We start from the raw sequence: 13,561 nt of genomic DNA on the forward strand, positions 1-13,561 counted from the left end.
TAACGTGGGGCAACCACTTTTCCCGTCCAATCTATCCCCTGAGGCGCACCGGTAAATCCCTCCTCTCCTTCTACCCTCGTTTGGAACAGCTTGGATCGAAAGCCATAGGAGCAAACACCCGCCCTGTTACGCCTGAGAGTAGTTGCATCGAAGTCAGCTCAATTCCCTTCTGTGTTGGTGAGATTCAAGGAAAAATCTAGCAGTAGCGTACCAACATCGATCCAGTTGGAGTGTGTCCGTGGCCGTGGAGGTTGTTGTCCCCTCGCTGACCTAAGGTAGGTAGGTAGGTAGGTACTTCCAGGTAAGGCAAGTGTGCTGGAGCTTGTCCCAACTTTCCTTCATCATCTTTTTATCTCAGCACCCCGCCGAGCTTGCCTGGTCACACATCACCATGCGCAACATTCCCTGCGACACAGCCCACTTCTCCGTCTTCACCCCGCCGAGGTCCATGAGGCGCAGCGACGAAGAGACTCAGCGCGGCTTTCGAGTCTGTTATCGGCCTGCCCTCGTCAACGTGAGCAGGTACTTCACCGACATTTTCGTCCGACATTCTCTTCAGACTTTTGTGTACTCATCCCAATGACGCTTCTCCTTTCCCTTGCGTCTCAGCCACAGTCCGTAATTCCGGTCGACATCGCGATGATGAGCTAAGTCTCAGCCATAGCAGTTGAAGAAATCTTTTTCTCCAGCAACCGCATTGGACGCCGTAATCTCAGCTATTACAGTGTTGCAGTCCCAACAAGTGCAAATATGATGCGGAACGGGCGCGCGGGCGCGCGCAAGAGACCGCTGGATTCGACACTGAGGTCAATGCCAACTAGTGCGTGGCTGCCTCTGGATCGAATCCACTGGTCAATCGGAGAAGAAAAAATTTTCGCCGTCGCATTGCCAAATCCTCCTCCCCTCATAATCTGTGAATTTGCCCTCCTCCAAGTGTTCATGCTCTCCGCCCGCCCAAATGCTGCAATACTTTGCGAACCAGTTCGCCCAAGTTCCGCTGATGGCTGCCTCGCAACTGCCCACCAACGCTGCCTAATTGTCTTGCGCACCGTTAGGCAGGTGACTCGAGAGACTGGTGTACAAATTGTCGGACTAACACCGGATTTTGAGGGTGAGCCTCTATTCGGAGGTTTTCTGCCATTTGAGCTCTGAGTGGCCTTACCAACCAACGCATTCAATCCAAACGTTCGCAGTCAAAATAAAGTCGTCGAATTGATTAGATGAAAGACTGGCCCGGTCTTTAGACTTCCGTCTGTGCACAAAGTCCAATGGGTATCTTTCCTAAACGGGATGAAACGGCCCCGTTGACGTGGATCATCTCAAGGATGATCCTATCAAGATTAAACGGCAGGAACTGTTAAAAGGAATGGAGAAGTCGCCGTGCTCCCGTCGATGACAACCAATTGTGGTGCCCGTGGATGAGAGAAAAAAGCAATACACACTTGGTTTCCCAAAAACTATTAATGCAAGGACCAACGCGACGGCTGATAGTACCTGACAGGCTGACCCTACCCCGATTGTCCCGGACCCGCCGAATGAGACAACAACCCCTCGTCCGCCAGCCGCCAGCCGCCAGCGCACATTGTCGTCTCACTAGCCCCAAGGCCTTAAATTCCATTTTTACTTTTGTCATCCTCAGACCAGAACCAACACACTCAATTCTCCTACCATGGTGTAAATCTGCAGAAACTGGGCATGAAAACATGCGCGCACGGACATTTGGTGACTCTCGAGGCGAATCCAAACCCCCCTGCTGAGTTACCAAATCCCCCTTACGCTTCGTCCACCGCTCTCCGTTCAATCGTCCCAAACCCTCGGCCGAGTCCACCAATTCTCGGGACGGGAACGTCACATCCGCTCGGATCCGTCCCTCGGTACTTCCCGAAGCTAGCCCCAATCAAGACAAGCACCAGGATGCCGCTCCAAAGTACCTAGCATGTACCCCCTAGTGCTTGATCTCCCGGACACCATTGCAGCCACAACCGAAAACGTGTGTTAGGCATAACCTAGGCGGTAAGTGGCTAATGTTGATGAATGAGGCTGCTCAATTCGAAAATTGTGAACCAATGCCACGCAGGCTGATTGGTACACTGTCGACAGGGTGTCCGACAGCGCCTCCGGAGTGGGCTCCGAGATTGAGATCGGGTCGATTGACGGCAGCGATTGCCGCTGGTACTTGTGAGGATAGACTTGGTCGGTTACCAACGAGTCCGTGATTCAACAGAGCGTGGTCGGCTGCGAACATTGTGTATCGTACACTACGCCGAGTAGGGGCTTCTTGCGCATCAACTGATCTCGACGACTGGACGCCGCTGCGGACCAGAGGTCAGTACTACATAAATTGTCGCAAAAGGTTCTAGGACAATAGTAAAACAAGAGGGAGAACAACGGAAATAGAATTAGGGAGAGAGGGGGAGAGAGAGAGAGAGATGGAGAAGACCCGGATGAAGTTAAGACTTACATTGAAACGGAGCCTTGCATGGCTCTTGTAGGCGCCATGGATGAGGGTTAATTGGAACGCTCACACGGATCGTTTGAGCAGTGACCTAAATGTCACGTTGGTTGCGCAGCACAGTGGCGGTGACGTATGAGGGTGGATGTTGGGGATGAAATGTCACCTCTAGGAGCCTGTCTGAACTGAGATGACTGGTAAGGTGGCATGAAGATGAAGTGGCTGTCTGACCGCCGATAATTACCAGAAAGGCGGCGAGGGTGGCCTTTAAATCCGTTGACTTTCACTTACGAGAATGAATGTATGAAGGACTGGCATGAGTGTCGTGGATATCTACTGTTCAGAGGGAAGCGTCACCGGGTCACAGTCCGCCGCCGAGCAGAGCGAGGCCGTGGGCAGAGCTCGGGGTTTCTGTCACTTGTTCAACTCCATCTTGCGTTCCGTGCATGCATGATGCATTGGGAAAACGGGGGACAGATGGACGGGTGAGGTGGGAGCGTGAGCCATAATGCGGGTAAAAGAGCTGTCGCGGCATCTAAGCGAGTGTGCAAAGATGCGCTAGTGGGTGGAGCCCTAACAAAATATAACGCCAGTGGCTGAAGTGGCTTCAAGTGTCAAGATCCATTGGTCAGACCACCAGAAACGTTCATGCCAGCGCATCTATGTGCGGCGTGAGTTTCTACCGCAGCGTGTTGACGAGACGGCGGGGAGCAAGAAAAAAAAAAGGCAGCCATTTCAGGGACTGTGTTGGAGGGCCTGGCGCGGGTGCTCCTTCGGCTCTGGCGATCTGACGGGTGGGACAAGTCGGATTTGATGGAACGGGGCGCTTCCGTGCTTCCGCGCTTCCAGGGCGTGGTAGATCAAGGCCTCCGCCCAAGTTTGAGATGGTGTGGATCGACGTATTGGCTTTGGGTGTTCAGCAAGGTAAGGTAGCTATCCGTTCCACCATTTTTTCCCCCATTATGACAGCCCCACTCTCCACTGCCTCATTCGAACCACGAAAGCTAGGTAGCTCATTCCGTTCGACATCTGGAGCCTTCATCGTGAAGGTCAGCGGTATCTCTGGGAAAGAGTTCCGGGATAGTGTCAATAAAGCAACTTGCTATAGACTACTTTGGGTGCGAATGACCTTTCATACTGTGAGAAGCAGGTGATTGAAATATTCTGTGAAGAACGTTCCAGATCTGGGGAGTCGTTTTCATGATGCATTTCGAGAAAGGGCGGCGTGTCGACATGACGCGTAATTTTTGGAGTGTTTGAAAAGACACTTACACCCCCACGCTCAACTTCTACCGTTTTGGGTCAATTAATTTACCCACTACTTGGCACAACTCAGCCAAGCTTCTAGGCCGTGACTAATACTAGGAAACAAATATCTGGCGGAGGGCATGGAGGATGGTGCGCAATGTCCAAATGAAAGTGAAAAACCATGGGCACCTGCCCGTCTCCTCCCCTGTCGCATACATTCTGCAAGCCATGAATGACAAACATTTGGTGAAGGAGACGGCCCGACGAGGAGGATGGGTGAGTATGTGTCGTGCCGCCCGCAGGAAGTGGTGGAAGCCAGTCCGATAGCGACAGCATATGCTGTACAGTCAGCTGGAAAAAACATGAGAACAAAGAACGGAATGCACAGCCACTGTAGCCGGTAGTTATGGCGTCCAATGCCAGCAGCGGTGATCCGCAAGTGCACGCGCCAGGTGGTACCTTTGCCGTTATATCAAGACTGTATGGATCAATCTGGCCAGATTCCGAGAAACAGTGGAGCCATATGGGCCCATGGGGCAGTCTCCGTGACTCCGGTCCGAGAACCGTGTCAGGCCGCTAGGCTTTTGAGAAAACCGCCTCCGTCCGTAATTCCACGGCCTGCACGTCAAAGCTCAATACATGCATGAGGGCTGCATACGCGCCGAGGCATTTCAGTCCCAACGGCCATAACCTCTCCCGTGCCTACTCACCTTAGGTAAGCAGATACGAAGTCGTCGAGACCAGCTGAGCAGATGCCGACGAAGGATCAGCCATTCGACACGTTTAGATAATATGACGCACTTTCGGTTATCGCACCAAGTGACCCTCAATCAAGTGCAAGATCTCCTCAGCCATAAACTGTGCATGGTCTCAGGGGGCATTCGACGAATAGAGTATAGTGGTTATGGCTGAATGATTGAAATGAGTCCATCAGACGTTTCGTTGATACTTGTTCAAGGTAGGCTGCCAAATGTGCTCGCAAACTCCATGCACAGCATTTTTCATGTCAGGGTACGAGACAGCTTAGTGTACTCACAAGATGTGTGAGGCTGCGGGCTGGAGCACAGGGGGTGGAGGGGGGCAACTCGAAGCTTGCTGAATCAGGCATGCTTGGCAGGACGTGGAGGGGTGCGAACGCAACAAATTACATACATACAACTCGGGCAGAGTGGAAGCCGGGACTTTCATGTCTCTTGGTGAGACCCACCCGGATCACCGTCCAGAATCTTCGGCATCTACCAGTGAGATGTGATATCTGATGATTTCTCAGCGGCAGTGAACAGGGCCAAAATTGCGCAACCATTATCGCTTACGGAGACTCAGTGGCTGTTTTTATCAATGAGGAATGGACCCGAGACGGTTGTAATCGGCGCTAAAAAAGAAACGACCCTGCTGAGACACCATGCTTCCCAGTCCCACCCGTCCACTCCCACCCTACCTGCACCCCTGCCTTGATTCCGCCGGCCCTGCCCAGTACACTTTTGCGGTACGTGGTATTTGGGCCGCCTGCGAGATTCGATCCCATCTCGATGAAAAAGAAAGGAAGGGGGCAAGTCAAACATGTTTGCCTCTCGTATTTGAACGACTCTCACCGCAAGGATAAGTCATGTAACCCAAGGGCGAACTGACAACTGATTACTTGTGAGGTCACACAGCTACCGAGACTGCCTGCGTCCGGTTCGATTTGGTCACATTTCAGCCGGGAAATCAAGTTCCATATGGTGCTGGGCTTTCAATGTGCCTAGCGTTGTTCGAGTCTGCGAACACCCACTTGGACGTTAGACCTCTCGCACCCCGTTTTGATTTCCCTCATCTATACCTCCACGCCCTTCCTTATTGGCCTACATCCTTTACCCTGCATCCAAGATTGAGGATTTTCCTAGCTTCACGCCAATCTTCTCCGCTCTGGAGGACTGGCTCCAGACTCTGGCTCCCTCACCCGTAGGCTGTGTTCCATCTCCACTAGGAGGTTGTAGACCGCACGATGCCACGTCATACAAGCCCCTGCCTGGCCTACCTTAGGGAAAGTGAGCAAGTTTTGAGTCCAAATATTGTTTGCCGGTCGTCAGCACTGCTGCTTTGGACCTGTTCAGGAATATGTGCTGAGCTCCTTGAGCCTCGACCTCAAGGTCTTCAATGGGCTGCATCGCCGCAAAGCCAAGTTAGAATCCAACAAGATCGAGCCTCAGTCTTTTGGCATGTGCGTCGATAAAGAATACTTTCTGGACTGCTTGTTCATGCTTCGGGGCGAAGAACCACAAAGTCGAGTGAGCTGCTGGCCAGAGGATGTCGGAGTTAGTAGCTATTTGCGTCCGTGTTTGTCTAGCTAGTATGGGCTTTCACCAGAACTTTGAACCAGAAGAGGTTACCAAAATACGATAAATCTATAAAGAAAGATTGCATATGAGCATCGCCGGGTTTCGATTGTTGCGACGGTGCAGAGCACAGGAAGATTTCTTTATTGTAACGTTTGTTTGAGAGGGCTTCTCACGAAGCTCGAGCGGCCGGAAGAGTTTCCCGAAAGGATTACCAGGACCACAGAGTCAGCCTGGTGGGATGGCGACCCGGGGTTGGTATAATTCTGTGTCTTTTTGTCGGAAATTTGTTGACCCATTTGATTATTCCGATGGTTACCTTATGCATGTGCCACCACCACCTAATGAGTCGCTCGAACCTGATAGGGTACCGAAGTGTAAGCCCCAGAAGACACAATCACAAGACCCTGATATTTACTGGCGGCCTTGTGCGATATCTCAGCGTTTTTCTTTTATCGGAGGTTGAAGTCCAGCGCTTGAAACTATCCAATAAATAACTTCTCGGTATTAAATTTTCTGTTTGGAAGTGAATGCAAACGGTTGGAGTCACTCTCTGCGTACACCGATGAGGTACAAGTAGTAAACTTTGCGAGCGGGACTTGGTTCTAGAGCAATAAGTTCTCTATCAAGACTACATGTAGTCATATCAGATGTTTGCAATGTTAAACCTGTGTGAAAGTAGCGATTCAAATTAGTTGTATACATATTTAGAGTGGTGAGACAAAAGTTCAAAGAAGCACAATTCAGATTTTCCGGACCAAGTCCGCCAGAACCTCCTTTCCCCATTTAAAGAATATGCTGGCATGCGTATCATCTTCGAGTCTGAGATGGCCCCTGCTTCCCAATCTCTTGGCAATCTGTATTCCATGATTCATAGGGACGAACGTGTCATCCTTGCCGTACCAGAGTCGCACAGGCAGATCAGACCGAATATCCTCAATACGAAATCCAAACTCGGTGCCAACGAGGTGACCATCATGGCTTACACCATCAATTCCCTGGGCGAAATACTGTCGACTGGTCATGACCATTCGCCCTACGATTTCTCTGTCTAACCAGATTTCGGCTTCTTGCCTCGGGAGCGTTGCTTTCTTCTTCTCCGCATCCTGGAGCTGAAGTTGGAGTCGTTCATCGTCTGATAGATGGAAGCGCCCTTGCTGGTGGAAGAACCATCCGGCGAGTCGAGGGGCGTAGCGCCATCCGTAGTTGAACCCGACCCAGTGGAACCATCCGGCTCCACTCATGCCAATGTCAGGCGGCCCGATGCCGCAAACAATGGACACGCATTTGAGCTTCTCGCTAGGCATCGTAGTGGCGCAGGCCAGTGCATAGGGACCGCCTCCAGATACGCCCTCCCAAAAGTTAGCAGCAGAATATTAGTATGGAAGATCTAAATTGCGTACCAGAACCCCGAATTCCTTCAAATTGAGATGCGTCGCAAGGTGTTCCAAGTCCTTGGGGTGATCGAGAAGCGTTCGTCCGGGCTGAGGAGTGCTCAAGCCCATCCCTGGGCGGTCCGTCGCAATGATCCGAGCCCCTACATCTAAAGCTGCCTTGTGAAGATGACCAGCTTCGACACGGGAGCCTGGGAGGCCATGGCAGTAAAATATGGGTTTCCCTGTCGAGAGTCCAAATTGTGCATAGCCCAGTTCTCGGCCATCTGGCAACGTCAGGGTATCAGAGGTGTCTTTCTCTGGAACCAATCTTGGGCCCAAGGATTCAGGTGCTGCTTCCCCTGTGTTGACACTTGTGTGACTATTCCCGAACAGTAAAGACTTGATGTATAAGATTGACATTGTAATCGAAGTGAACAACGCTTGCACATCATGAGTTTCTACAAATTTGAACATGCACAATAGCGTTGATACTTATATAGCTTTTGTCGAAAGATTATAGCGCTTATGCTACTCCGGAAGGATGTGGCGCAGGTATGAAGATCGCGAATGATTTGGTCTCATCGGGCTAGACACCCGAAAGTGCCCGATACAAGTGTGCATCGGCCTTAGACACTCAAGGTTAGTTTCAAAAAGGAAGCAAGCGTGATTTTGGGAGCCACCTACACTAGTATTAGGAGTTACAGTCCATTTAAAAAAAAGACAAAGAGGATCACCCAACTGGCAGTTGCGAGCCGAGAGGCTTGGATGAGCTCCAGCCTGGGATCTCTGTTCAGCATTGGGACTTCTGCTGGAACGGGGCAGCGGGTCCGGGCTTGAACAAGGATTTCCTGGACTGATTTAAAGTTAAGCAGGCCTTCTAAAAAATCTCCACTGAGCCAAAATTGACTGCTTCAGAGGACCCCATTTTTTTTTTCAAAAGGACTGTTGATAGATGACAACGATAGGTAAATCGTTGGTCGACCATTGAGAATCCCCAGGGAGGCTGTCATGATGCCAGCACCTCGTGGCAATATGCTCGAGGATTCATCCAATTTTCATCAGAGTTTGAAACATTCCAACTCTTGGAATGTATGTATTAAAGGCGATTGCGGCCTGCGGCCTGGGTCTGACGAAGCAGATACCTCTCTATCGAATATCTTATACTGCGTGAAGTAGAAGAGAAAGGTTTGCCAGAGGGGCCAAGTCTCCTGATCCGTCTAATATACCCCTGACGTGGTGTTCAGAGTGTAGTTGCATCATCCAGACCCTCATTCCTATTCCATTACCAGTCCAGTGAGCTTCGAAACCGTACATCTCAAGAATTCACCTAGATCTTGTGAGAGCCTAGCTGCTGTCGAAACACAGTCGTCCTGTATTTCGATAATAATGCTGCCTTTTGGTAGCGAGCCTAACTTAGGGGTAGAAACTGGAAACCTAATCCCTTGAGATCGGTTGTGAATGAAGTTCTGCGACCATCTCCCTGACTAGCGATGTTTTGCATGCCCCCGGGGAGTTGCTCGAGCGTTCAATCTATCTCTTTCATGATCCTTGCTCGATGGGCTCCAGAACTTGCAAAACAAGTCTGAAGCCAGCTAAAAAAGACTTAAAGACAACATTAATTCTGCAAATCTGTAGAGATATGAATCTCGGCTTGCCTTTCCTTTGCGTACTCCTGTGTATCTCCACGGCTGATAATATGGCTTTGCTAGATGGCTTCCAGAACGATGCGATGGCAATGTCAGAATAGCTTATCGCGTGAGGTTGCAGAAAGAACGCTTGTAGGAACTACGTAAAAGCTTTGAGTATCAGATTAAATAACACACGAATATTTTTGGGTTGGAAATCGAACTGGACGAAATCGTTTCAGCGTGTAAAGGAGCAAGATCAAAGGGTCCAGGGTAGGGGAATTAAAGCATGTAGTAAAAGTCCTACAACAAAGAAGCGAAGTCGACTCAGTTCGTGATTTTCTCCATTACTCGGACTTGAGACAACGACTAAGCGTGTCTCTGTCTCAGAGGCAGTCGTAGCCGCGGATCTCAGCAGTCCACCATGTATCCTGATTCCTGCAGAGTAAGCCTGCATAGTCTCAGCCTTATCGGTTCAAATTGCTTGCCGTGTCAAGTATAGTTGCACTTTTTTGAAAGATGACGACAAAATCGGGGACTAAATCGCTGCTTGCTACATTATCTCAGAAAAACGAGGCTGCAGCATAGCTAACATGGCCGGTGTAGAGACTAATGCACTGCCCGCTTCACAGCCTCGGTACGCTGACCATTTTGGCATCGCTGCACATGGTTGTTATCCAACTAATGCAATGTTGTCTAGAAGTAGCCAAATGGTCAAGCAGTTTGGCTTCGTGAAAGGCCACAAGGTATGTTGTACGGAACCAGAGCTCATGGGCGCCAGCATTGCTTACCAGAGGCAAGGTACTTTACGGTAGGGAAAAGTCGGTCCACTTTTTGACGAACTGTTTGGACCTAATGAAAAAAGGTACCATGGACTCATGGAGCGACTACCTTAGGTACCTATGGAAACGCTAAGGTGTTCTACACTAAATTTCTAGCACCAAAGCCCCACCTGGCGCCGGTTGCTCTTGCACATGTCACTCGAGCACGGTCATTGATCCTTCTGTCAAGCACATCCTTCCATCCCCACACGGCCGGCTCTTACTCCCGAAACATCTCAAATCTAGGCAGGATCATTGTCTTTTTCTTTCTTCCTTCTTCTTGATCGTCTGGCCATGGAGCAGGGCTTCCTATTTCTTGGCCATCGCCAGGGACGCCTTCCCGGACAACGGTTCTTGCCGTTGTTTGAGATCCTCCGTTCCATCGGTACCTTGTACTGGCCACCTGGTTAGGTAGGTGACCTGAGCAAGAAAGAAGAAAGTCGTTTCTCAGGTCACCTGCTGTCAAACGCCAAGATGGCTCCCCCCACGTGCCTACCCACCTGTCAAGTAGGACCGCCGCCCAGCTATGTAGCAGCCCAACTTTCATTTCATCGAATGGGCGATTATTCTTCTGTATTGACGACGACACTGACAGCGATCCTCGCTCCAACATCGAACACAGTCCAAGGGGTATTGCTCGCTTCCGAAATTAATTGATTCCGAAACTTATCGACATGAGCCCGTGTCAATTTGCGCCACGCTGAAGTCTTGTGTCGACTTCCCTCATTGCATCGCGAGCACGAGTTTCATACTCGACGGTTCTGTTAGGCGCGTTTTGGCTGAGTCTCCGGTACAAGTTGCAATCCGTCTTGAGGAACTCAGTGACACGGGACTGAGACTCCGCGGCCTGACTCTCTGGATTTGATGTCGCCCTACAAACGGGTCAGTACTCGGAAACTACGGGGACAGGTAAGACACTTTGACCAACTTTGACGCAGAAGCGCCGTTGACAACGACGGAAACTTTGGAGGCAGGCATACTGCAGCTACCAGGGTCTTTAATCAAAAGTTGAAGAGGTTGATAGTGTATCGTTGCAATGTGATTTTGAACGTATGGTTAATATGCTGTTGCAAATGGCCCAAGGCTGATGATCTGGTAGAGGGATAGAAAACCATCGAGTTTATTGCAGGGTCGCACCTACTTATGGCTGAAGACCGATCGTGAGGCCAGGGCCAGCTGCCAGCGCACTCACTCGTCCACCGTGCTATGGAGCGGAAGTCCAAAAGGAAACACTCTGCAGTTGCACCGGTTTACATGGCCTCAATCTCACGACAGAGAAACCGACAAGTCTTGGCGGTAGCCTCAAAGAAGGTCAGCGCTTTGGGCTTAGCCCGATACCAAGCGTGGGACGAATCCCATTGGACGTCGGGCCGAATCGACGAACTACCCGCCCAAGGCCATGTATGGGGAAACACGCACAAGATCCCCGGGGTCTTTGCAAAATGGAGTCAGACTGAGACTCGTCGGTGTCACCGGTCCTGCGTCTCTGAGGGACCGCTCAGGATCGTGGGAGGATCTTGGGAGTGTGAAATCGGACGATCGCTTCTCCCACCAGTCCGTTGACCATTCCAGCGTCGCATGACAAGACCGGCTGCAAATTGCCTGCAGACGCCTTGCGACGGAATCGTTGCCGCGAAATTCCCAGCTACTTGGCGTCGAACTGTTCGGACAACTCCCCTGTCATTGACCTTGCATCCATCACTGTCAAGCTTCCCGCGGAAGCTAAAGCATACATCCGGCACCAGCAGGCCGGACGCTTGCGAACCGACCGAGGTGCCGTTGCCTCAGGAATGAGGAAGGGTCCGCGGGGTCGCAGACCCTACGCCTCCCTGATCGAACCTTGATTTTGTAGTCGACAGGGGAATTGCGCCAGTGGAACGGCCCATGCCGGGAGGCCACGTTATTCTTGCTCAATGCCAACTGGCTGCTGTCGCCACACACACACACACACAAACACATCCACGCTTGCCTATCTTTGGTGCTGCGGAAGTGGAAGAACTGCATTATCAGTGGGCGGCACGGATATTTGCAAATTGGATGTCGGAGAGCTAGCAAGCTTACGGTATCGCGTTGCCGGCAAAAAGCGGATACATCCCTATTGGCGAGCGCATTCTGAGGCCAAGAGCAACCCTGCGTCCACCGTCGTTTGCTCTGGGATGTCTGGAAAAGCCGCGCTTTCAAACATGAAGCCCTGCGGTCGCCTCTTGATCGACATGTCGGAAAGAACATCGTGAGCACTACATCGGCTGTGCCACACCGCCTGGCACATCCATACCAAGAACGAGCGGGCGGCGGAGGAAGAGTAAGGTCTCCTGGAGGGGGTGACGAAACTTGGATGATGCAAATCGTTCCTTCATATTCATCTGTCGCAAAAGCGACGCCGTTAATTGCGGGCAGCAATTAACGCCATATACACCCTTGTGACATCATCACAGACTGTCCGCCTTGTTTGCACCATCGAGAGCGTTGAGCGCGTGGCGCGACGTGCCACCGCCGGTTGCTGCTACCAAGCTCCCCGTGTACCACCCGAGAGAGTATCGATAGGTTCTCCATGCAAAATCAATCCCGGAGATTTTAGTCGTGCGACCAGCCCGAAAATCTTTCGGTGAGTCATTTCCTGACCTGAAGCTGGGGCAAATGGCTGACAAACAATTTGGCGGCTTTGAGCCTTTGGAGTTGGCTTAAGCGTTTATGCTTTGCCCGTTCTAGGGCCGTCAAAGCTCTCATCTCACGTCATGTCTTCGACCTTGGCAGCAAGACCCCTCACTGACTTCAGACGACAGGAAGTGCCTGGGCCCCCCACACGTTGTCCACAAGTCACTCGTCAAGTCGTCCCCACGACCTTTGCCATCTCACCAACCCGTCCACGGTGAGAGGCCGCGTGCCGGTGTAGCAACGCAGTTCGCCGGTGTGGCACAACTTGGGCACGTTGCATCCATTCGACTGCAACAAGATTACGCGCTTCAACTCTTGTGCTCGGCCACGTCTCCTCGCAGTAGTACGGCCGTAATAGGGTTTGAAAGGACCAAGCTGCATATAAGTCGCTAAGATCATTTCACGATATCACTTTTCAGATCAGGTCATGCCTCCAACATGCCGCTTCACAGTGACATGCGCACAAACACTAGTCAAAGATCCCCGCATCAATCTGGGCAAGTTTTGGCTAGAGATGCTCGGCTTCATCTTGCCATGCGTGCCGACGGTCTTTCAGGAGTAAACTAAGCGATGTTTGTGCTTTTTTCTTCCCGCTCATAGGCAACGGTATGGAACAAGAAGGGGGGAAGACATGACTACGCGCGACTGCTCAGTCGAAGCCCCATGTCACCGGTGCGTTTCGCTAGCGTTCTCGGTCAAGGTGTGCTTATCCGGATCTGGAATCATGCAGATGGTAGGCTGGAGGCGAAGGTCCGACGACGCGCTCTAGACAAAAATGTCATTCTGAGCACCTGCCTTGAAGCCCATTCTAGCGTTGTACCCCGGGCTGTAACCAATATTCGGGACGTTGTTTCCTTCGGCTTCTGCATCGACTTTCAGCTTCTAGGTAGGCAGAACAAACAGGTCACCGTCACCTCGCGACGATTCACGATTCCGAACAATCATCTGACTTGGTCCAGCAACGCACTTCTTGTAATCATCTCGTCAAGCGACGGGCGGCCTTGCAATGCCCTATTTCTTCGTGGACACAGCGTTGGTAACATTGCATCTCAAGCTTTGCATGTAACCT

At 51.2% G+C, this 13,561-nt stretch overlaps 3 protein-coding genes across 3 annotated transcripts; 1 reads left to right on the plus strand and 2 right to left on the minus strand.

Annotated features, from left to right (window-relative positions):
- Positions 1–391: 391 nt before the first annotated feature.
- Positions 392–821, plus strand: CORC01_00329 (uncharacterized protein; the record flags this gene model as incomplete). The annotated part of the gene is made up of 2 exons (XM_022611987.1): positions 392–522; positions 734–821. 2 exons carry the CDS (start codon positions 392–394, stop codon positions 819–821), a joined length of 219 nt encoding a protein of 72 aa, XP_022481612.1.
- Positions 822–6,758: 5,937 nt separating this feature from the next.
- On the minus strand, positions 6,759–7,520 carry CORC01_00330 (alpha/beta hydrolase; the record flags this gene model as incomplete). Its single annotated transcript, XM_022611988.1, has 2 exons — positions 6,759–7,367; positions 7,419–7,520. The coding sequence occupies 2 exons, from the start codon at positions 7,518–7,520 to the stop codon at positions 6,759–6,761; spliced, it is 711 nt and encodes a 236-aa protein (XP_022481613.1).
- A 3,002-nt stretch (positions 7,521–10,522) lies between these two features.
- On the minus strand, positions 10,523–10,815 carry CORC01_00331 (uncharacterized protein; the record flags this gene model as incomplete). Its single annotated transcript, XM_022611989.1, has 2 exons — positions 10,523–10,709; positions 10,766–10,815. 2 exons carry the CDS (start codon positions 10,813–10,815, stop codon positions 10,523–10,525), a joined length of 237 nt encoding a protein of 78 aa, XP_022481614.1.
- Positions 10,816–13,561: the final 2,746 nt, after the last annotated feature.

The sequence above is a fragment of the Colletotrichum orchidophilum genome, assembly GCF_001831195.1.
Source record: "Colletotrichum orchidophilum strain IMI 309357 chromosome Unknown Scaffold_2.1, whole genome shotgun sequence".
Classification (NCBI taxonomy): domain Eukaryota; kingdom Fungi; phylum Ascomycota; class Sordariomycetes; order Glomerellales; family Glomerellaceae; genus Colletotrichum; species Colletotrichum orchidophilum.